General features: G+C 40.6%; 1 protein-coding gene across 1 annotated transcript in view; it reads left to right on the top strand.

The window, feature by feature from the left end:
- The window catches only part of si:ch73-22o12.1 (nectin-2), a 117,820-nt gene that overhangs the window by 92,704 nt on the left and 3,260 nt on the right, over window positions 1-21,856 (top strand). The window contains exons 7-9 of the mRNA XM_032554760.1: window positions 21,234-21,366; window positions 21,533-21,590; window positions 21,720-21,812. Coding sequence (XP_032410651.1) covers window positions 21,234-21,366; window positions 21,533-21,590; window positions 21,720-21,812 — 284 coding nt within the window. The remainder of the gene's footprint in view (window positions 1-21,233; window positions 21,367-21,532; window positions 21,591-21,719; window positions 21,813-21,856) is intronic.

The raw sequence follows: 21,856 nt of genomic DNA, 5'->3' as shown, positions 1-21,856 counted from the left end.
TGTGTGGTCACTTGCAAAAAATAAAAATAAAAACAACAAAAAAATCGGCATATTCACAAAATCCCACCGCTGAAAATCAGAATTTACCCAGCAGATTTGTTTTTATTTTAATTGCAGTTGACGTCAACAGGAAACGCACCTCAGGCTAGTAACTTTAAGTTGACTTTTAAATTAAAACCCTGCATGAACTCTGTATTACTTAAACTTGCTATGGGAAGATCTAATGTTTACATACTGGAGGATGTGATGGGAACTTTTTTCTTGAATTTAATGGGCTGCAGTTTACCTGAGTAACTCTACGACCTCTGCTTTGATATTAAAGAACTGAGCAGCAGCTTTGTGTAGTCATGTTTAAAGTTTCATTTTTTAATCCGACTTGATGAGGATGTTTAGCTTTTATGCACCTAGAAAATTCAAAGAAGGCAAATAACAGTCTTGTTCCAGTGAACGGAACAAAACCTTAACACATAAATCATATTAAGCACGTTATCAACTATCATGTTAAAGTCAGAGCTACATAAAGGTTGACTATAGTCAGAGGTAAACCTATAAACTTTACCACTGATTTGTGTCATTTGGAGCTTCAAGAGGGCCTGACGTACAACTTCGCCTGAGGCTTTGCCATCAATATTCCCCTCGCCTCACCTTCTTGGATATAGGCCACAATTGCCTAGCTAATCAGGTTGTCTGTCTGGGTGTTTCTGGTGGATTCGGAGCCAAGATCGGGCTGATTTCCTCCCCCTACTTTCCCCGACTTTGATCCTAATATCTCATCCGCTCTCGGATCAAAATGTACAACAGACTTTCCCCCGCTGTTTCTCTGGCGGCGCACACTCCGCCGCACACTCAGGTGTGCTTTGAAATCTGAGCAGAGCAGACGGGGTTTTGAGCTAAGTTAAGCCACGGATTAAGAAGAAATTTACAGCTCATCCAGGTGTGTGTAATAGTATTTATTTTTGACTTGGAGAAAAATGCCTGGATTTTCCTCTGGAAGGAATCAAAACCTTTTGCATCATCTCCTGCTTTCACTCACGAGTGCTTTTGCAATATCCACCCCCACAGAATCGCTTTTCTGTCTCTATTTATGTTATCTGCACACCTGGCTGTGCAGGATGCGTGTATTTGTTGCCATTCTTCCTGTGTGCCTCTCAGACTTTGACACAACTTCTTTTTTTGTTACTTTTCGGGTGAGTCTCCACCAACACCCAGAAAATCATCGCCACAGACTCGACTCACCTCACATTCCTTCCTGTCACTTCTTAGCCCGCCGCTCTGTTATTCTCCCTTTCTTTTCTCTCCTCCCTACGTCTTGCTCAGAGCCCTTATTAAAAATGGAGTGAGTGTGTGCTGCATATTTAAAATGGTCATGGATGGATTTAAACGGCTGATGGTATTTAGTGTCTCCTCAGGGAGCTGCTATGAGCCCTTAAGCTGACTCCTCTGCCTGGAGCTTGACTGACTGGTGAGCACACACTAAACCTTTAATAATGGCCTGTGTACACGCAGTTAGCCCCGCCGCACGCACCTCCATGCGCATTCCCCCCATTACAGCCCACTCTGGTAGTGACGGGGACGCTGGTCACGTTTGTTATTGGTGGAATGGGTGCATGCTCATCGGTCAATAACTCATTAGTTTGCCTGCTTTGATTCAGTAGTGTGTAAACGTTTCTAAATGTAACTGAAGACCCTGATTCAGAGTTCAAAGGCATGCCAGGGTGTGTGTGAGGGAGTGCGTGCGTGTGCGTGCGCGCCTTAGGTTGAACGCTGTCTCTGCGGTCTGTGTCACACTGAGCCCCTTCAGGTCCAGCACAAGTGTTTCTGTCATGTTGTCTTTCATGCTGTCTTGAATTTGGGCCCCGATCCGCCGCTAAGTGTCCTTCGCTGAAACACTATTGATTACCCCACACAAACACGCTGAGACACAGAGCATAAATAGTGTCGATGGGGGAACACAGATGCACGTACACACTCGGTGATAAACGGACGACCCTCGCAGAGGAGGGAGGGAGAGAGGAAGGATGGAGGGAGAGAGCGGCAGTATCTGAAGAGCCAAGAACAAGAGGCGGAAGAGGCTGGAGTTTGGTTGTGTCTGAGCATTGAGATGAATGGTGCATAAAAGAGCATTTCCATTAGCGAACGTGCACCTCCAGCCACTTTTAGTTTGGAGCAATGAGATCAGCAGCGTTGCCTTCAGTGCATGGTAATGTAGATTTATTCATTATTGATGCTGCAGGGAGTTTTAATAGCGGATACTCAGTGTAATGTCATTTGACGTATGTAGAACAATTCAGTGTCTTTCATTCCTGACGTGTGAGGGTTTATTTGCATCTGTGCTCATGCGTCTGGAAGCGCACATTGATTCAGTTGTAGTTTTTTTGTGCAAGGCCTCGAGTTGCAAGGGAGCTGACAGCACCCATGCTCCACACGTTTATCTATATTTGCATGGCATCTTGTAAAGTGAAGTCTTTTTACGCTTCAGCATGTAATGCACTGGGATTTTATGTGATGAAGCAACAAAATAGTGAATAATGGTGAAGTGGAAGAATAAAGTTGCATCTTTTTTTTATTTTTCAGCATTTTTGCAATTAAAAATCCGTTATATCCAATCCCTATTACTCTTTCAATAAAACTACATAAAATCTACATCTAAAAATCTAAATTGGTCAAAATAGTCCAACTGTGATTAATCTAATCCCAGTATAAATCCAGCTGTTTTTGTATGGTTTGTTAGAAAACATTTGTGAACAGACGGAAGCAGAAAGACTTAAGGGTCTCAGCAGAGAGATCAGGGAGGAAGTTGTGGAGAAACTTACAGCTGGGTGAAATTCACTGCTCATCCTGTGAGTGTACGCCATGACTTTAACCAAACAAAACATCCACTGGCTAATCTAGCAGAGAAGATATCAAGGGACCAATTTTTATTCTGGGAGAGGTATGGAGCTTCAAAAACAGTTTGCAAAGAATCCGATGAACTAGAACTGAAAGAATATAGCCAGACGTCGTGTAGGGGAAACATGGCAAACTTGGAGGAAGGTGCTCTCGTCCACTGAGACCAAACCATTACAGAACTTTTAGCCAGACTAAAAAATGCTACTGGAACACACCATCCTCACAGTAAAACACAGGGGTGGCAGTGACCTGCTGTGGGGTTTCTCTTTGTCTGCAAAACCTGGCTGAAGAACAAAAAGGCAGTGATTCACTTTCCAGTTGGTCAGTGATCCTAAACGTAAAGCCAGAGCTACAGTATAATAAGTTAAATCAAAAATTGGTGCTAGAATAGCTTTAATTACAGCAGCAACAAATAGGATGGACATGAATGCCACACTTTTCATGTTTTTATTTCTACCATAAAATAAAACTTTGCTCAAAGGTTATATGCACTTGAAGCAGGCGGAAGTGTCGCAGCGCTGTAATGAGCCGGATTGTTGACAGACACACATTGATGACCACTGGGAGCTCAAACATCCACAGCGTTCTCAGAAGTCAAAACAGCCGAGACGTTTTGTTTTTTCCCCAAGCAAATACAGTTTAGATTTGCTTGGAGGCAAGTCTGTATGAGTGTTGTTTTCCTGCAACATTATGGGAACCCAGAGCATAAATCACCAGCACTCCTTGACAGTCAGCCAATCAAACACATTTAAACAATAATGAAACCATTCCTTGTATCCACACAGATAAATTGAACCTATAAATTCTTCCTTCTCCACCTTCCCATCTCCGCTGTTTGCTTTTGTGTCCACATCGGCTCCCAGTGGCCCTGCATAACTAAATGGCAATAGAGGAAAATGTCTTTCTTAATGAGCGTTTGAATTCGGGCTCAGCGAGAGCGCAGTTTTCGGGTGTCTCGACAGCTCGCATTGTTGTGGTTTCTCTCCAGGGGTGTTGGATGAAGAGGAGAGTAAATGAATGTGGAGAGTGCGCGGGGCCATTACGGCTCTGTGTGTCATTAATCAGCGGCTGATGAGAGGCCATTTGAGGGAGAGATGGGGCCTATTACAGCGATGGCGCTCTCAGGACTCTGTGTGAGGCTCTTTTTGTCTGCCTAGTTTGAGGTCAACAGTGCAGCAGGTACAAACAACACAAACAAAGCTGGAAGGGAAATGGCCGTTTCAAAGAAAAACACTCGTAATTCTGCACATATATAATTAGTGGCGTAGGCAATCGGGAAGAGTAATAGTCGGGCATTTTGCAGCATCTTCAAACCCTCTCCCTCCAAGACATCTTTATCGTACTCCCCTCCGTTCTTCAGACTGAATCTCCTATTCTGTCAGTTCTCTCTGTTCCTTCCTATATGTTTGACACTCCTTTCCCTCCTTCTCCATCTCGCTCGTCCTCTGTGCCTTATTTCTTTTCTGGCAGGCTTTGTGAGCGACTTGGTGGGAGGGCGACATGACGAGCGCTCTCACGAGTCGGTGTGAGTTAAAAGGAGCGAACGAACTGACTCTTCATGCTTGCAGAAAGAAAGGGAGGAAGAGAGCGGTAGCCAAGTCCTCAGCGTTATTTTTTCCCCATCTCATTATATGTTGGGTTTTTGCTTAGCGGGCTGCAGGAAAGAGAGGGTATAGCTTCTTGACTGCAGGGTAGAAATCTAAGAGGATATCAAAGTGTTTTTTCCAGAGCGTGTGTGTGTATGTGTGAGGCTCCAGAGTGGTGGGCAATGAGGTGAGAGTAGCTTTTAGCCAGAGGTTAGCCGCGGTTAGCAGGGCAGGTAAACATACCAGCTGCTCCTGACTGCTTGGCCTCAAGGCCGCAGTGACAGTGTCACAGGAGGGGGGAGTGTTGAGGGGGCGAAGGGAGCAGGAAAAGCATGCTGGGAAGATGGATGGAAGGCCTGGGGGCACGGTGGGCTAAAATAGGTTGCCGGATATTCTCAGATTGCAACATTTACTGTAGGTTACAGTATTTGTTCAGGGTGAGAGGAGTACCTGCCTGGAGTTAGTTTAAATTAGTTTCAGGGTTCCTACATGTTATGTGAAAACATCAGATTTTTTTTATCTTTCTGTGATATGGGTGGATGGATTTACCATTTGAATGCATTGGAAATAAAGTCTGCAAACACAGATATTACTTCATTCTTTTATTCACGTTTATCCTAAATAAAAACTGCTGAATTTCCTGATTTTTACTTTTATTTTTCCATACTTGCCTTTGTAGGAACCCTTAGTTTCCTTTTCCATTTTTAGGCATTTTTTATAAATGAAAATATATGAACACCCACAGTTTTAATGCCTGCAGCCTCCATGTTCCCTGTATAGTCCAACTGCAATGAAACCATGCAAACACATTAGTTTTAATTAAATATTGTGAATAAGTCAATTACAGTGAGAACTACTTAGCCAGGAGTGGTAACAATGTTGTCCATAGGGTGCAGTGTGGTTAGATGTTTATTTATGCAAGCAGAGGTAATTATGATGGTAGACAGAAATATCTAGCAGCGTCGCTTCTACCAGAGTCCTAAACAAAGGAGAGACAAAGAGTAATAAGCTATATTTAATTTAAAACACGATTCAACAATGTTATATAATGAGGGAGGGTGATCTGTTGTTTTCCCCTCATGGAAACACTTTCTACTTTTGTTTTTCAAAGTGCTGTGGTGATTATTGCTGCTGTTGCTGTTGATAATGAAGAACAAGAGAAATCCGTAAATAAAAAATGAAAACAAATTGGTACATTGAAGAAAATGTTTTCCTCTCCATGTTGAAATAATAATTGATGATTCATCTCCTGTAAATCATGGACAGGTATAAATTGCTGCCAGCAGGTGATGATTTGAAGTTTGTGTTTCTGTCTGAGAAGGGTTGCGGCGTCAAGCAGTTCACACGTGTGTTTCTTCCCTTTCTCTTCATTAGTCCTCTTCAGAGACTCCACACAGAGTCGTGTGTACAGTTCAGATTGACAGATCGAGCTTTGCTCTCAGCAAGAATACAAAATAAAAAAAAAGTCTTTCCAGTTCCCTGGAATGGCTTTGATTTCAAATTTCCATCCGGATCCTACAGTGAAAATTGGCTATTTTTTCATCATTCACAAATTCAGAAGATTGAAATATAATAGATTATTTTCACATTGTAATGGAATAAAAACGCCGTCAGTCTGCCATCACAGACAGACGGACAAATGTGCAAATGCAAATGGCACCTCACCTCATTTCATTCCATTTCCCATTTTCTGTAGAGTGATATCAAGGGGTGCTAATCAAAATTCATCTGTGTGCTTTTGGAGAGACCTACAATGAAACGTGCGAGCGCCGAGTGATGTTCCTCTACATGGCCGTTACATAAAACACGATAATTGCTCTGGCCCCGAACACGGCTGTTTGAAGCTCTGTTTAAACTGGACTGTGGCCCCCACTGATTCTGCTAAATGAGAACAGATCACAAGCTCCACAACTTGTTGGATTTCCAGTTAATCCATAATGTGTTTAAATGTCCCACCTCGGTATACTTTGGAAAAAAATCTTGAAGAGCTACTTTAAGATTTAATCTGATAACCTTTGCAAAAACACAAACATTTGACAGAGCAGCTAATTTAAAGCAGTGTAAAGTTGTTGAAAAGACCCATGTTTGCTCTTGCTTGTGAATCTGCCACCTGCCAGCTAGCTAAACATTGTCGGAGATTATGACCCCTAAAGTCTTCTGCTGTGGACTCCTTCAGAATAACAAAGCAGCTTGTGTTCATTTGAAACCTTGCCCAGGTTTGTACCAACCTCCCTGCCCTCCACAATACAGTCATGGTCAAACAATTTGGCATACACACAAATCCTGCGGCTGTTTTCGATCTTTATGTGACTATTCTTATTGTTTGGATTCCTGTGCTGTGATCAGGTGTGTATTAGTTGATTACAAAGTGCTTTATTAGCAAATAAAAGTTGACTTTAGAGTACAGGGGTCTGCAAATCCTGTCCTGCAACATTTGGATGCATCAAACGCCTGAATTGCTTCCTTGGCATCACAGCAGGTTTTGCAGAAACTTTGTCATTAAGAGATCATTTGATTGAGGTCTGTTGGAACAGAGAAACATCCAAAAGTTACCTAATAGTGGCACTTGAAGGCTGGAATTGACCCACGTTTAAGGGGGGGGGGATCATAATTGTCGTGTGAAAATTTATTTGAATATTTTATCCCAGAAAGGGGGAAATCAGTCAAAAATTTAGCTCACTTTTTTTTTTCTAGTTAATCAAAGCAAAGCAATGTAAGGCAAAGTATATACTAAGTATTTAAGTGTTATTAATGCACATTTGACTAACAGAAGCATGTGTTTCATTGCTTTACATGGAAGTGACCATATCTATGTGGAACAGCTGACATATTAGACCTCATATAATAATCATCTAGATTGTCAAGAACTTAATAGGTAGCTCTGACCTTTAAAAGAGCGGATAGGGAAGTATTACACCTAGTTTATACCTGCCGTCGTCTGCAGGAAGCCCATTGTGTTGTTTCGGGAAGCTGTGCATGACCCCATTTCTGTGGCAGTCTGCACACAGCATCCATCGCATTCACCAAACAAGAAGCATAATAAAGTAGAGTCTGAAAGCGTATTGATTTTTCTTTCTACAAGCTTATATTTGGTTGAATATAAACATAAAGTGGGGTTAATTACTGCAAAATACTTCAATGACTTTTTAAAGGTGCTAAAACGCAACTCTTATAAGGTTGTGTAAGACATTCACATCCTCTTAGTTTCTTCTTCTGCTACCAGGTACTGAAAACAGGCTGGTTTTGTCTGCAGAGATATCAACTGCTTAAGACAGGTACTGCAGTGAATGGTTTGTGCTAAAAGGCTAAATGAAATTCTTCATTCTTAATTTCCAAATTCTCAAAAGACATCTGGTGTACAACCGTTCCAGAGAGCTCTGCTTTGAAAAAAAGAAGGAAAATAAAGCTGAACTATCGAAGGTTTAGTGATCTAGTTGCAATGAAGAGCTTTAATCAGCCACCAGGAGTGTCTCCTTCAGAAAGTCAGAATCAAGTAGCCTCCAGTGCAGAGCTCAAGCAACAATGGCAGCGGGATGTGCACTAAACACTGGATTTAAGCAAACTCATATTAATTCTCCTGGTTGAATTATTTCAAACATTTCTGGAAAAGAAGGGATTATAGTCACGTTGAGTTGGAAGAAAAAGTCCAAGAGCAACAGTTTACATCAATCCAGGTTGAAAGGCTGAATTTCCTCTGTGGCATATCAACAAGGTCTGCATTAACTTTACATTAACTTCACATGTGATTCAGGTGTGTTGGAGCTGGCATGGATTCAAAAGTGGCAGAACTTTTTTTCCTAGCTTTAAAGAGCAGAGGGGGAAAAAAATTATCAAGATGTCCAAAGATCAAAACACACATTTTGAGTCCATGGTAACTCTCCAGATTTTGGCCCCACCATGTGATGAATCATTTTTAAGATTGTTTTAAAATGGTGGGTAAATAAGCGGGAGCCAAAAAAAACTTATCCGGTTCCAAGAACGGGCGACCATCTGTCAGGATTTGGCCCAGAAATTGATCTCAAGAATTCAAGAGAACTGGAGAGGTTATGAAGCATCAACACTTTAAACATTGACTCCTTCCGTAAAAAGGGAACTGTTTCTTCAGCATACTCTAGAAAGAAAACCAAATCTAAAATGTTAAAAAAAAGTTTCCTAAAGATTTAACAATCAAATGGGAGTGAGATAAACTTTTATTTGATATTTTTCTGTTGCAGTTTTGCATGTTTGGATGAGATGATTGCATCCAAGCTGAACGACGGATTTATAGTGCAGTAAAATGTTGGAACTTCGTAAAAGGATGCAGAAAACACTAGCTTGTTAAAACCTACATATTGTGCAGTTTAGTTGTATTTCTTTACTGTTTGATACATCACAGCTCGGTATTATTACTTTAATGCACTGGAGTGCTAAAAATTGTTTATAAAACATAATGTGCTCCTATAGCTGTTATGACAAACTGACCGGTGCTTTTAGAGCACTTGTCACTCTTGTGTAAAGTGCGTTTTCCAGCTATACCTGGCGCCCTTCCGTGACGGCGCATGTGTTTGCAGAGGAGCAGAGTGTTTGTAGTACAACAGATCATTCATGTCCTGAGTGGACAGCCACATTTGGCTAATGCACCCCTGCTTTTCTCTGCTGGCTGCAGCCTACCCCCCTCTTGCCAGTGTAAAGTGGACTGTAAATATTGACAGGGAAGACAGCGAGGGAGGGATACAGCGACCTTGTCAGGAAGGGAAGGAAAGAGTTGGAGATGGAGGGGGGAACGATGATGATGGAGGCACGCAGAGAAAGAGATGGAGGGAGAAAAGAGGAGAGCTCCTGCCTTCTCCCAAGGCAACTAAATGTGCTTTGATGCACTGTGGCAGGGAACACACTGTCTCCCTGGAGAGGAAGAGCAGCATCACACACCGAGTTCACACAGTATCCACCATTGAGCTTTTTAAAATGCCAAAACGCACATGTGCACTTACACAAGACGGTGCGTACTGGGACGTTAATTTAATCCTCAGACAGTTCAAATGTATAATGTTGATCTCTAGGATCACGGAAGATTAGACAGGACCAGTCTTGGTGATTTCCCCTGACCAAAGACCCTAACTAAGCCATCTCTCTCTCACACACACACATACACACCCATACAGCTTTTTCCTTCAGCCAGATCGCCTCAGCATGTCCTCTCAGAGCCGTTCAGGCGGTCGTGTTTGTCCAAATAAGTCCAATCAATTTGATCTGATTTGTTTAGCGGTAAAATGGATTGTAATGGTGTTGTGCGTGCAGAGAATAGTAAATGACAGTTGCGATTGAGGGTTATAAAATTAAAGTGAGGGGTAGCTGCAGCTCCTGCATTAATGGTGAATAATTTAAGAGTGTGTGTGTGTTGAGGGGCTACAGTGTAGAATCAAGGAGGCTCTGGACTCTTGTATCGTTCAGCCAACAGTATTTTCTCCACTTTTTCTGATCTTAGTCTTTCTGTTCACTCCTCTGCAGTCCACTCTACTCTGGTGTTACAGAAACACAAGTATCCGTGCCTCTGAACATTTTTACATTTTTAACATGTACAAGTATACACTTCATTGTAATTTACAGGGATTTTTAGATGTTCATTAGATTAGTGCATAATTAAGGAAAGAAAGGGACGAATGGTTCTCCTACTTTCCTCCTGTACTCACAAATTAAATCCAATGTATCTTCAAAAGTCCCCTAACGGAGTTTACAAGAAGGTTTTTTGAAGGTCACAGTTTTTTTGGAGATAATCAGTGAACAAAGCACCATGAAGACCAAGAAACAGAGACGTCAGGGAGAAAGTTATGGAAAACTCTAAAGCAGGAATAGTTAATAAAACATCCAAAGCTGTGAAAATCTCAGAGTTCTGTTAAAGATAAAAACAAACACACCAACAACAAAAGCAACGAAGATTCACAATCAGTCAAGAGGATTACATGATGACATATATTCCTTTTGACTACAAGATAGTCAAGAGGGAAGATGAAGATAATCATTCACTTTTGTAATTTTTAGACAAAAGTAGTTTTTGCAAAACAAAACAAATAAAAATTACTTTTGGCAAAAATGACTTTTATTTTTTACCATTATTTTAGGAGAGTGAACTGCATGTGGTAGACATTGTTCTGGTCAGAGGAGGCTTTGAATGTACCAATCCCCCTGGCCACGCTTGGTGGTGGCAGCACCATGCTGTGGGGTTACTGATCTAAAGCAGGGACAGGAAAATATGGAGGACAATACAAGATAAGACTGGAAGAAAACCTGATACATGACGGTGCTGCTGATCACTTTCCAGCATGACAGTGACCATAAACATGTAACCAGAGCTACAATCTAATAGTTTATATCAGAGAAAAAACATGAAAATGTTATTGCTTTGGTTTTCATTAATTTTGAATTTGAATTCTAACTTTTCTCTTTATGTATCACTTAAATTTCTTCTTTTGTTATATTTGATAAATGGTACTCCAAAAGAACTCGCATTTCTTTCACTAAATATACTTATCACCATTAGCACATTTTCTTGACTCTTTTCCTTCATCATAATGTCCCAACACACTTTGTAAGCTTCAACAAGCATCAGGCAGTAAAAATCAAACCAAGTATTACATCCAATATATTCTCTGCTATTGCAATATTGAGCAGCTGACTTTTAAAGCAAAGTGTCATAGAGCCCGGTTAGTGTCCCGAGCAGAGCGTCCAATTGAGGATCTGCGGCAACGCTATGACATTTAAAGTGGTTCTGCAAATGACTTTTAATTTGTAAAGCAATTCATGAGCTGTGCATCATTTTCCTTCCACAGAACTGTGCAATTATGCAACGCCAGTAAAATACACCAAAGCTTGTTGCTGTTGCACAACAAAATGTGAGAAAGTTCAAGAGCTTTTGAATAGTTTTGTGATGCAATTTACCAAGTGCATAAAAGCCTCAACCTTAACGAATGCCCCAACAGATGGATGAGCTGTGCGTGTTTTTTTACGAAGTTACCCGCGCAATCTAAAGGCCAGGGGTCTCTCTTTTCTCTTAGTGAGCAACGAGATTACACGCACTGTTCTTTATCTTAATCTCCTTCAGAGGCCATCAATTCATTCGGTCCTAATCTCATCTCCAGGCACTCTGCTGGGACCGTGATAGCCTTGTGTTTTTCTGTGCTTTGTGTTTGTTCTGCAACCAGAGTTTCAGCTCAAATTTCAGCTGAAACTGGTTTGTTTTGAAACGCCGTTTAGCTCAAACTTCTGCAGAAGTCTCCAGTTTCAGCTGATATGTTTTTGTTTTTAAAGGAACTCAGTAAATCTCAGAAAAGAGAATTTTAAATCAAAATGTTTTCTCAGTCAAAGACATTTAATAGTTGCAGGATGATCAAGTGTGTTGGATTTATATAATGTGTTTAAGTATGCTTTAAAAGCATATTAGGGTGTGATTTGAAGGAGTGCGACAGGGTCAGAGGGGGTGGAGATGACACAAATTGAAGGCAATCCCGTAACATCAGCATCACGTGGCCAAACCGACATCGAGCTTTGGATATTTTTGTCAGCTGTCACTTCATAAAACTCCAGCTAACCCATTAGAAACAAATTTGATCGTCAGCTGCAGCAGGATTGTTTTTTCAATGAACAGTCGCACTGTAATCTTTTAAGCCAAGATCAACTGCACATATATCTGTTCCTTTTCTTCTACGGATATACGTGGCTGTGTTTTTTAAGGATCGTAAAAATGCTTTCAGCGCTCTAAAAACTTGTTTGTTAGTGAGTGTGTCGTTCAGATTTGCCGAACAGGTCAGTGGGGGTAATAAAAACAGGCTTATCTCCTCTCGTTAGGCACACAGCAGATAAGAGATGCAGACAGAGACGCTGCAGATTTGTGCTGTCGTATTACAGAGCCAAACAAGCGAATCCTAAATTGAACCAGAGACGAAGCAGGATGACAGAGAGACAGAAAGGGGCGGGAGGGAGGGTGATGGAGAGGAGGGCAAACAAATGCAGCAAAAGCCGGCAGCCTAGGCTGTGAAGTTGAGGATAGGCCAGCGTGTTTAACTTTAATCCCTTCAGGGAGAGGCGTAAACACGAAGCAGCAGAGAACAAGGGATTGAGTCGAAAAGAGAGGGATGCGAGATCTTTGTCTTCTGCTTTCTCCTTCATCTCCTCTCAGTGTGTGATCAGCCAGTCGAAGGCAGCAGCAGGGAAATCCCACTGTACTTATCAAAAGCCAGCCTCTTAATCACAGGCTTCATCTCTCCTGGCTATACCTGCTGCCTCCTTTCCTCCAGCCTCATCTCTCCTAAATGTCTTTCTTCCTACAGCGCCGATGTTTGGACTAATCTCCATTTGACTCATCTTGCAATGAATCCTCTTCTGCCTGCTACTCTTACCTACGTTTAGCTCCTTTACTACTGACTCACATTCTCCTAGTCATTAGAAAGAGCTGATCTGTCTCCTGATACTCATAAAAGAGCTCTAAATGGATGGTTCTGTGGGGTTATTACTCATAATTTCCTTATCTGTTGTAGAAAGATATCTTTTTACTGCAGGTTTGTTGAATCTAGTCGGGCAAACCCCATCGTTTTTTCTGATTCCAGCTATTTAGCACCACTTGAACTGAAAATGTTTAAACCCACAGGATAATAACTGCTATTATCCATCTACATTACTGGTTCTTAAAGTTTTTATTACAAGTACCATTTTGCGAAATTCTAAGTTGTCCGAGAGTCGGCAAACTGACAGGCGATTGAAGCCAAAGGGCAGCAGAATTTGGGTTTTCTCATTTCATCCAATGAACCAACGAAAAGTGTTAAAACTGTTTTATTAGCTGGCATTGTATGATGAGTAGAAGGATGCGATTTAAAATTTCCATCCATTTTTAGCCACGTATTAAAGAAGAAATACTGAAAGTCACCCCTCAAGTCTGAGTTAATACAATTTTCTTGCATTTAAAATTTGGTGATGCCCACATTTGCATATTTGATGATTTGCATTGCAGTACAATGCAACACTTTTAGATAACATGTTGATATTGTGTTTGAAAATATAAAATCTGGGCTGTGCTGTGTGCATTGCCAATAGCAGTTATCCTGTTCACTGAACACATCAACCAGCAGCTTCCACTTGTTTTTCTTCCTTGGCACTGGGACACGGTTAGGCTGGCCATTCCCAGATTTAACATCCCAGCATAAGTAGCTACCAGCATTGTTCCTAGTTTGCAATTGAATGTTTCAGTTTTTAGAAGGAAATTCCTGAATATTTTTTTGAAAACTGTGTTTGAACAGTGTTTCTCTTTGGCTGTTGATGCTGTGTTCATGATTCCGTTTTCAACGATTCACCAATTTGCACATTTTTCTGTGGTATTTGATATTATTTTTGTGAAAAATCCACATCTGAAATATTCAAAGGAAAATGGGAAGCTGAAATACCTAGTCACAATGCTAAATTACATGCTATTGTTGGTGTTTGCAAAGCAGCCAATCAAGGAGCATCAATAGATTTCCTTGTCACTGATTGGCTGTACCCCAATAGGGAAGAATAGTGTCAAAACACTTTCCACTTTTTCATATTAGGGTATATTTGCTATTTAAAAAATTAAAACTATATATAATAAGCATTTTTAGAGAAGGTATTCACAGATTTTAGCAATTTGTGGCGATTGTGGCCTTCACCTTTTCTGAATACCAGGGGTTCACTATACCTGACAGTACCAGTAAAAACAACCCAAGTGCCACCAGTTGTATTTTTACCGGTTTAGGAGCAATTTGTCTACACTTTCACAAGATTTTTTTTCTTTCAGCTGAACAGCATTGTTGCTCCAAAGTAACAATACTGAAGACTGTTGTTAACCTTGTCAACTGATTGTTGCTGTTATACTTTTTTCCCCCAACTACAAGACCTAGAAAAGAAAAGGGACAGTCCAGGAGACTCCAACCCCTCCCCTTGAGGGTCAGTGTCCTGAAACTTTTAGATGTGTGCCTGGTCCAACACACCTGAATCAAATGGCTAATTTAACTCCTCAGTATGATGTAGTCGAGTTTTCCAGAGTCTTGCTGATAACCTGATTATTTCACTCAAGTTGAAGCAGAGACGCATCTAAAACCTGTAGGACACTGACCTTTGAGACCTGGAGTTGAAGACCCCTAAGATCGTCTATCTTCAGTGGTTTTGCATGAAATACAACCAGCAGCTAAATTGAAAAATTTTATTTGACTAATAGCAGTCATGAGGCAGATTGATGGAGCTGGCAGCCTGAGTCAGTGTAACCATAGAGGTACAGAAGTTTGTTGGCAGAGAAAATGACACTTCACAATGGTGTTCTCCAAAAAGTGTAGAAGATTAATTTCCATTAGTGTAGCGTGTGGTTGCATGAGAAGAGACTTTACTGCTGAAAGGATTTGGGGAGGGTTTGTAAGAGGAGTTTGGGTCGACTTCAAAGAAGTTTCGTAAAACTGTTTGACTCAGAAAGGGAAACAAAACTTAACACACAGTAAGCTGAGGCTCTTTGTGAAGGGTGTTGCCGAGTATGAAATGCCAGGGAGGCTTGTGTTATCAGTTGTTTTATAACCAAAACAAGAGCAGTATCCAGATTTTTCAGTGCATGGTCAAAATTATTCACAGTGTGGGTTGGATAGGCTTGTTGTGGTGGTCTTCAAGTTATGAGCTGCATCATGCATGAGAGCAGCTGAATCTGTGGCCACGCTTCTCAACCAGCAAAAGGTACAGGGTTAAGGGTCAGCCTTTGCCTCAGGCAAAGGAGTCCAGATGTATGTACATCTTGTAGGATACAACTGGAGATGGGTTGATCTCAAACCTTGACATAAAATGGAGAAGAGAAGTCTTTCTTTTGGGCCAAGCTCAAAGGTTTGGAGGTTTGGAGGTTTTCCAGGCATGTGAGAGGAGACGGGCTAGAACAGATATGAGCGATTATGTATCTCTTCTGACCTGAAAACACTGGGATTCCCCCAGAATGACCCAGGGAGGAGGATGTCAGGATTATTCTCCTGAACCTGTTAGCCTCACAATCCAATTTTTGATGAGCATAAGACAGTGGATGGATGGATGGATTATTCATAGATCTAAACATTTTGACTTTCAGTTCTTATGCAATAGCTAAAATCAGCTGAGACTTGTGGATTGTCTGAGTCACTGTTAGCCTTTTGCTACTCTGACCATTTCGTAACTTTTCTACAAACACAATGCAATCCTCCAGATAAGAAAGTTGTGACATCTGAGCAACCCCTTTAACCAGAAATGAAGAGAAATTGAGATAAAACTGGGGAAAGAAAAATGCTCAGTTAGGGAGCTGTGTCCAGGATTCATCCATGCATCCTTAAGCTCAAGAGATTCTGGTGGTATTTTCATCCTGCAGAAGTAGGTCTGCAGTAATTTCAGACATCTTCAGCCAACCATTCAGCCTCATCTCCTTTTCCCGACACTCCCACTCCTCCCCCAGGTCCTATTTTCCTTCTCTCCTGTGCCTCGTGGGAGCACGGTGGTCCATGGTTGACTGGCTGGTCAGGCGGGGAAGGCTCTTGCACAGGAAGGGGAAAAAGATGCCTTTCAGATCAGATTGTTCTCACATTGATTGGCTCACAGGAACAGACGCGACCTCAAAACTAAATCTGATCTCTGGCCCATTTTCCCATTCACTGTAAAAAAAAAAAAAAAAAAAAGAAGAAATAAAACAGAACATGATTTGGTTGAAAGAAACTACTCTCTGCCTCTGGGCTCCGTTCCTCTCAAATAAATTGGATGGTGCTTTGTGTGCACTTTTTTTTTCTTTATCTGTTTTCTTATTATTTATGTAAATTGTGCTTGTCTGGAAGGGAGAGGCTGGAGGGCAAAGGGCACGCAGCGAAGCAGTAGAGTTCTTGTGTAAATACGTCAAGTGAAGCAGTGAGCGCGGGGATACAGAGCCGGGTGTTCATACGCTGTGTTTACTCTGTTTGGATGGGTCTTAACTGTGCTTGCGTGTCTTGTCCTTGGCCTAAAGCTGCACAGGTTTAAACACATCCAGCACACACACTCTTCCTCTGAGATTTCATTACAGAAAGACATGGCTAGTGTACAGGGCCAACACAAATGGCACTATCACAAGTCACTTCTTTCACTCTCACACCTCAGTCCTTTAAACTGAGCCTTATTTCCTGCAGCATTTTTTTTTTTATTCTCAATCAGAGGTTATCTGAAGGGAAGGAATCACTTTCTACCTGAAACCTGCTGAGTGAAATGACATGGTTGGATAATGACGGCTGCAAGATAAGAGGCAAAGAAAAAAGGGAGAGAAAGAGAGGGCTTCAGTGTCGTTTCAGAAAAAACGCTGGGAGCTGAAAAATGAGAAGGTTGGCGTGATGATAAACAGAGACGGCGCTGTAATGAGGAAGCGGTTATACAGGCAATACGGGAAAGGCAGGTATTTAAAATGCCGTGAGGCCAGCAGAGGCTGCGGTGCTGAAGAGACATAGCACCACCATGAGGCCGAAGGCCGTCACTGCATCAAAGCAAGGATGCATTGCATGTTGAGCTCAGATTTAGGGACGACTTCTTACTTTTTAGATTCGAAATCTTTGCGTAAAATTCAGTTTGGCAGACGAAAACAAAATCTATTCATTATTCAAGGCTCTTTGCGTACAAGGATTATCTGTGTGCAGCGGGCATTGGGGGCCTTTGCCCATCCTGGATTGGAAGCTGTTTTTTATTTGTTTTTTGTGTGTGTGTTTTTACTTTGGAGTGACCAACTTTCTATTATTCCTGTCTCAATTTAATACAGTATGGGGCTCCCAGAATTATCTGTTCTTGGCATATTAGTTTCAAAGAAATAAGTAAACATCATTTTAAGAAACTATAGCTTTGTCATAATCAGATCTTTTCCCATTTTTAACAAGTTTTGATGAAAAAGTTTTAGTTTATCAGGGTTGTTCTTCATAAGAAACATGTTTCTGTATCAGTTTTAAAGGAGAAGTTGCTGGCTGTCTTAAATGGTGACCTCCAAACTTTAATTCCTCCAGATCTCAAAATAAGACTTGAGATCTTATATCAACACAAAAAGCATAAACAGAAAATAAATTACTGGTTATTTTTGCTAATACTTGGAGTATAAACATGCTATATGTGTATAATTTTGTAAGAAGATCCCAAAAATCCACAACTGTTGGACCAATGTCTAAAACACCTGAAATGTGCTTTAAATTGTTTTTTTATATGTTAATATCACAAGTTTTAAGTTTTTATTTTTAAAAAGAGAAAATGGCCTCTTTATTGGAGCATATTTATAGTCGGGAACAATAGGAAGCTCATTACTAATCAAAGGTTCTCTGATGTGCTTAAAAAATGAAAAGTATTTTCCAAAACTTCATGATATATTTCCTAGGAATGGGTGCCAATCAGGTGATATGTCACTTATGGTGTTTTTCACACTTAATAAATTAACTTGAAACAATTTTTGTGACTTTGCAGTTGCAATGAACACAGTGATAAGGTTTTTGATACATGTTTATAATTGGTGCTGTATCTAAAAACTACATTCGAACTCCAAATACCAAGTATTTGACTGGACTTGAATAAAATTACACCAACATGCCTCAAAGGTGGCTCTCTCTGGATGAAGAGGTCCCCCATGTCTTTAATGTCTTCAGATTTCTGATCTAACAAGAGAAAAATAAAATAAAATGAGACTCTGACGGTGGGGAATCTGGTCGACTTGACATGACTTCCGATTGGATCACTAAAAATCTCATTAAGCTGCTTCGTTCTCTGTTCTTTGAATAAATCAGTCTCTGTTCATCTCTATTCAAATCCAAAAGAACATCTTTATATTCTCACTTTTCATTTCATTCTGTTTTAAATTCAAAATCTTCATATTAAGTCAGACAAATTTTTTCTATAGCTTCTTTTTCATGTCCTAGCTTCTGCTTGGACACGTTTAGGTCAAAGGTTACACACAATTTCTGACTATTTAAGCCTCTAATTATGATAAATGTTTGCAGAAGTGATTCATAGTTTAAATTTGTTAAATCTAATAATAGGAATCAAAAAGAAGAGCTCTGGAAGATCTTAAGTGAATCACACAAGTGTTTGATTTGGCGGATAAAATATGTCCTCTTGTGAGTGTATTCTCACTTTGTGACTCTGATAATGAAAACTACACACTTGTTGGGTTTGGTGACAAGAAATGAGCAGGGCGAGCTTTTCCTGAAAACACAATTAACTCAGTTCACCTCATCAAAAGACCGGCTCTGATTGTGGAGACAGTTTTATTTAATATGTGAGGAGCTTTGTGATTATTTTTGTGACTTCTTCCCAAAAGAGGTGGGATTGCGATGATAAATTTTTGGAAAGTGTGCTGTGATGATGGTGCACATGAACCCCTCTCTCATAAATTAGAATATAAATCCCCAACGAGAGAGGAAACCCACAGCTTTGTTCTGAGCAGCAGGGATCGTGCTGGGTCGGTCTTGGAGGTGATGTAGCGAGACGTAACGACTACTCCGAGAAGACGGGATCATTAGAGCAGCTTCTGTGCATGTGAAAGAATGGAAATTATTTTAGGAGATGTTCAAAGTAGTCTATTGTTGGAAAAGAATCGTAATTAGAAGGCTAACAACACTCAATCATGACCCCTCCAATTACTAAGACGAGGAGTTTGTTCTCATCAGATGAGCCTCAGATCCTCTCTGCCCTTTACCTCCCCCTCATTAGCATAATCCCCCAGGAATACCAAAGATAATGAGTCGAGCTGCACCTTCAGTAAATACGCCTCGTCTCTCTTTCTCTCTGTGTGTGTGTCTGTCTGAAAGCGGCTGATGCTCAGCGTGGACATGGTTCATTAGTCGAGCCTCTGCGTGATTCCTCTGGTTCTTTTTAATCACCCCTGTGACTCGACACTCTAATCAAGACCCCTCTTGTACTTTAGCAGCAGTGTTGCACATGTTCACGCACACACATGCACACACCCCTGCATTTCTTCACCCGACTTAGTCACTGAGTGTTTTTTCTTTATTCCCTCGTTTTATTAAGCTACTCATAGCGAAGTGAAATATCGTCTGATATCTTCTTGCCTTGTGCTACATGACATTTCATTAATACTCATGGTTGTTAAATCAGTGCCTTCCAACCTGAGCAGCCTGGAGTTTTGAAAAGGTCATGCAAATAATTGGAGCCAATATATGATTATTGAAACAGAGGAGTGCAGCTCTGATGTTTACCTTGTTTTAATTTGATCATTTTGCTTTCCTCACCTTGACAACGGTTAGAAACGGTGAATTCTAGTAATTCTAGTAATTTTGTGCTTTCTTTGTAGCAGCTTGAATACTTGCAGCATAAGATTCTCAAGATATGCTGTATTGCAAAAATAAAAAATTCACTCATAAAACACAATTTAAAGACTGGAAAGACTTTCCATGTGGTTCAGTAGTTTGTTCATGGGAAGATTTTCACATTCATCCAGAGTTGCATTTGTGAGGTCAGGCACTGATATTGTAGTTGAAGGTCTGGCTGTGAATTCATCCCAAAAATTACATAAATTTTTCAGGTCACGGTTGGGGCTTGCATTCAGCTGCTCACTATAGATAAATGACAACCTCTTTCATAAAACTCCCTCTTATGCTAATCTGAAGGACACATGAAGCTGTATATTTACTCTGTAGAGAGTTTGACCCCTGAACTCTATGCACCTGATCATCCATGTACCCAACCACTTTCACTTTTGTATAAAACTGTGGGATATTTAGTACAGAAGACACTTCCTCAGTGGATTTATTGCAGAGGCAGCATCATGTCATTGAACCATGCTGAACTCTTGGGATCACATTCTTTCACAAATGTTTGTAGAAGCAGTCTGCAAGCCTTTAATACATCTGTGGCCATGAAAATTATTATAACACTTGAACATATTCATGTGGTGGGATTACTAAATGTTCAGGCAATAACACAAAAATCACAAACAAAAATGTACATCTGAAGGTTTTTATTTAACATAGAAAAGCATCATTGCCACTTTTATTATAACTTTTTTAACTTGGTGAGAGAGAAGCTATTTGGGTGAGCCTCCTTTTTATGTGGCATAAAACTAAAAGCCCAGATAGACTTGGTGTATTTGGTGGAACCATTAGTTCTGCTCTCTAGTAGAAAATCCTGATGGAGAACACCCAGTCTCCAGATTTTGTCCTCCATAGTGGAGTAAAAACACTAATTACTGAAATGACTTAATGACCAGTTGTACGTTTTAGGGGCTCTTACTTTTTTCCTACAGTTTGGCTTGATTTTCTCTGATATAAATGGATAAACAATAAGAACAGCACATTAATATTTACCAAGGTCATCATGCTCTATTAAAATTTGACTAAAACTGCTTTAGTGTGACCGAAGAAGATCTGTAAGGAATGTTCTGTACTAGTGTGTTTTTCTCTTTTCATTGTCCTAAGCAGAGTTATTTCAGACAGAAATCTATTTTTAAGGTGGAGAGCTTACATAACTCCAGTTAAAAAAAAAAAACATAACATATCCCTTTAAACTCCTGCTTAAAATCTAGTTTATTTTGGCTCCACTGTTTTCTATATTTTCTCCATACATAAAACTAATTTCACCTCATACTTGACTTGTAAGTAAACATTATACAGAAGTATAAATGCAGTACTTATGTCTTTAAGAAATGCTAAACTACTACAGGATGTACTGTTTATCCTTTGCAGAAACACTCCTGCATCAGGTCTACAGAGTATGTAGTTACTGTTTCGTCAAACACTTTTAAATTTCATGCCGTTCTTTATTTCCCAGAAACTAGTCTCCCGCAAAAGGGTTCCGCCACGGGCAGCATCATCGGCGGCATCATCGGGGTCATTCTGGTCCTGGCCGCCATCGGAACAGGCATAGCCATCTACCGCAAACGCAAAAACAAATTCCATTTAGGGTGAGTATCTGTGACCGACTGAGCGTGGACGACTCCGTTTCACTTCACTTCACTTTTTTTTTCTTTTTTTTTGTGTAAATCTGTTCCCTTCAGACGGCACGGCATACAGCGTGCCTCACATTTGTGCGACTCACTAAACATGACAGCTGTGTGTGTTTTGTTTCAGGGGTCCTCCCAAGTACAAGCCCCCTCCTCCCAAGAAGACCAGCAGCTCTAAAATCAGCGTGAGTCACATGCAAGCGCTGTAAAGACAAAGATTATCGTCCAGACAGTTGTGTCGGGTTGTCAGATAGAAACCCAGATTTGATTTGATCGTCTGAAATGTATTGATTGATGCGTTTCTGTGTGTACAGTCACAGCCGTTGTACCCGGTTGATGTCCCAGTGACCCAGGATACGCCTCTTCAGAGTCAGTATTACTCCACCCAAACCCCAGAGCCCGTCACGGTGAGAACGCTTTCTGACTATAAATTAATACAACTTTAATTTTA

This window comes from Xiphophorus hellerii, chromosome 3 (genome assembly GCF_003331165.1).
Source record: "Xiphophorus hellerii strain 12219 chromosome 3, Xiphophorus_hellerii-4.1, whole genome shotgun sequence".
NCBI lineage: Eukaryota > Metazoa > Chordata > Actinopteri > Cyprinodontiformes > Poeciliidae > Xiphophorus > Xiphophorus hellerii.
Note: the sequence above shows the minus strand (reverse complement) of the source record. Positions and strands in the feature narration are given on the sequence as shown.